This window comes from Protobothrops mucrosquamatus, unplaced genomic scaffold (genome assembly GCF_001527695.2).
Source record: "Protobothrops mucrosquamatus isolate PMUCROS unplaced genomic scaffold, P.Mucros_1.0 scaffold28, whole genome shotgun sequence".
NCBI classification, from domain to species: domain Eukaryota; kingdom Metazoa; phylum Chordata; class Lepidosauria; order Squamata; family Viperidae; genus Protobothrops; species Protobothrops mucrosquamatus.
In genome coordinates, this window is record NW_015386413.1 from 2,156,310 (window position 1) to 2,157,399 (window position 1,090).

The 1,090-nt window shown below is 42.8% G+C and overlaps 1 protein-coding gene across 1 annotated transcript in view; it reads right to left on the bottom strand.

Moving 5' to 3' along the window:
• Positions 1-226: 226 nt before the first annotated feature.
• LOC107283209 (snaclec bitiscetin subunit beta) overlaps positions 227-1,090 on the bottom strand; it is a 13,903-nt gene continuing 13,039 nt past the window's right edge. The window contains exon 6 of the mRNA XM_015811081.1: positions 227-642. Coding sequence (XP_015666567.1) covers positions 560-642 — 83 coding nt within the window. The 3' untranslated portion in view covers positions 227-559. The remainder of the gene's footprint in view (positions 643-1,090) is intronic.

Below are 1,090 nucleotides of genomic sequence, written 5' to 3' on the forward strand. Positions count from 1 at the left end.
CCTTCTCTCTCTCTCTCTCTCTCTCTCTCTCTCTCTCTCTCTTTCTCTTTTCTTCCATCATTTTCCTTTCCTCTCCTTCCTTCCTTCCTTTCAATTTCTTTTCCTTTTCTTTTACAGCCCTCCAAACAACACCATTCAATTACCTCTGTGTGGATTTATCTGACATTTGTACGGCAGCGTCTTTCCCCCCTGTCTTAAAAGTATGACTAGGCCATTACATGCTGAAGTAAGTGATGTTTAATGAATGATTTGTAATTAGTTTTAAATTAAAGCTTTCTCGCTGCAATTGTGGAAGGTATAAGTAGCCCATAGATCTCATTAAGCACTCAAATCAAGCCGGATTTTTCTTAAACAATGCGTTCTATTATGGTGCTTTAAATAATGATTGGTGTCAATCTAAGTCAAGACGATTGATGATTCTTTTGCATTTGCACTTGCAGGAGTGCATTTATAGGTGCAGGGTCTCAAAAGGAAAGAAATTCCTGGTCGATTATCTCCATTTCAGGGCTGACCCATTTGGGTAGCTCTTGGGAAGCAAGGGTTATTTTTCTGGTGCGAATTATGGAGGCGTCAAATCTGGTTTGTAGCCGCAGATAAAAGGTAGCCTCGTTTGACAGTTGGCGCCATCCCACCGACCGTGACCTGGAAGTGAAAAACATGGAAATGTCAGCAAAAGAGCAAATGAAAAACTAGAATTGGAACGGCTGGCCTCCAGAAGTTGTGGGTGCTCCATCCCTGGAGGTTTTCAAGAAAAGATTGTAATGGGATAGGGTCCCCTGCTTGGGCAGGGGGTTGGACTAGAAGACCTCCAAGGGCCCTTTCCACTTTGCTATTCTTTATAAGGCTGTTTTAAGAGAGAGATGAAACAAGTCCTGACCCCCTGAGGGGGTCCTTGGTCTCTCTGAACTTGTTTGTTTTCTTGCAGATATTTCATTACCTAAACTAGGTGACATTATCAGTGCTAGGAGAGAGGGAGAGTTTGTGGAGAGGAGGAGGAGAAAGAGGAGGAGGAGGAGGAGGAGGAGGAAGAAGAAGAAGAAGAAGAAGAAGAAGAAGAAGAAGAAGAAGAAGAAGAAGAAGAAGAAGAAGA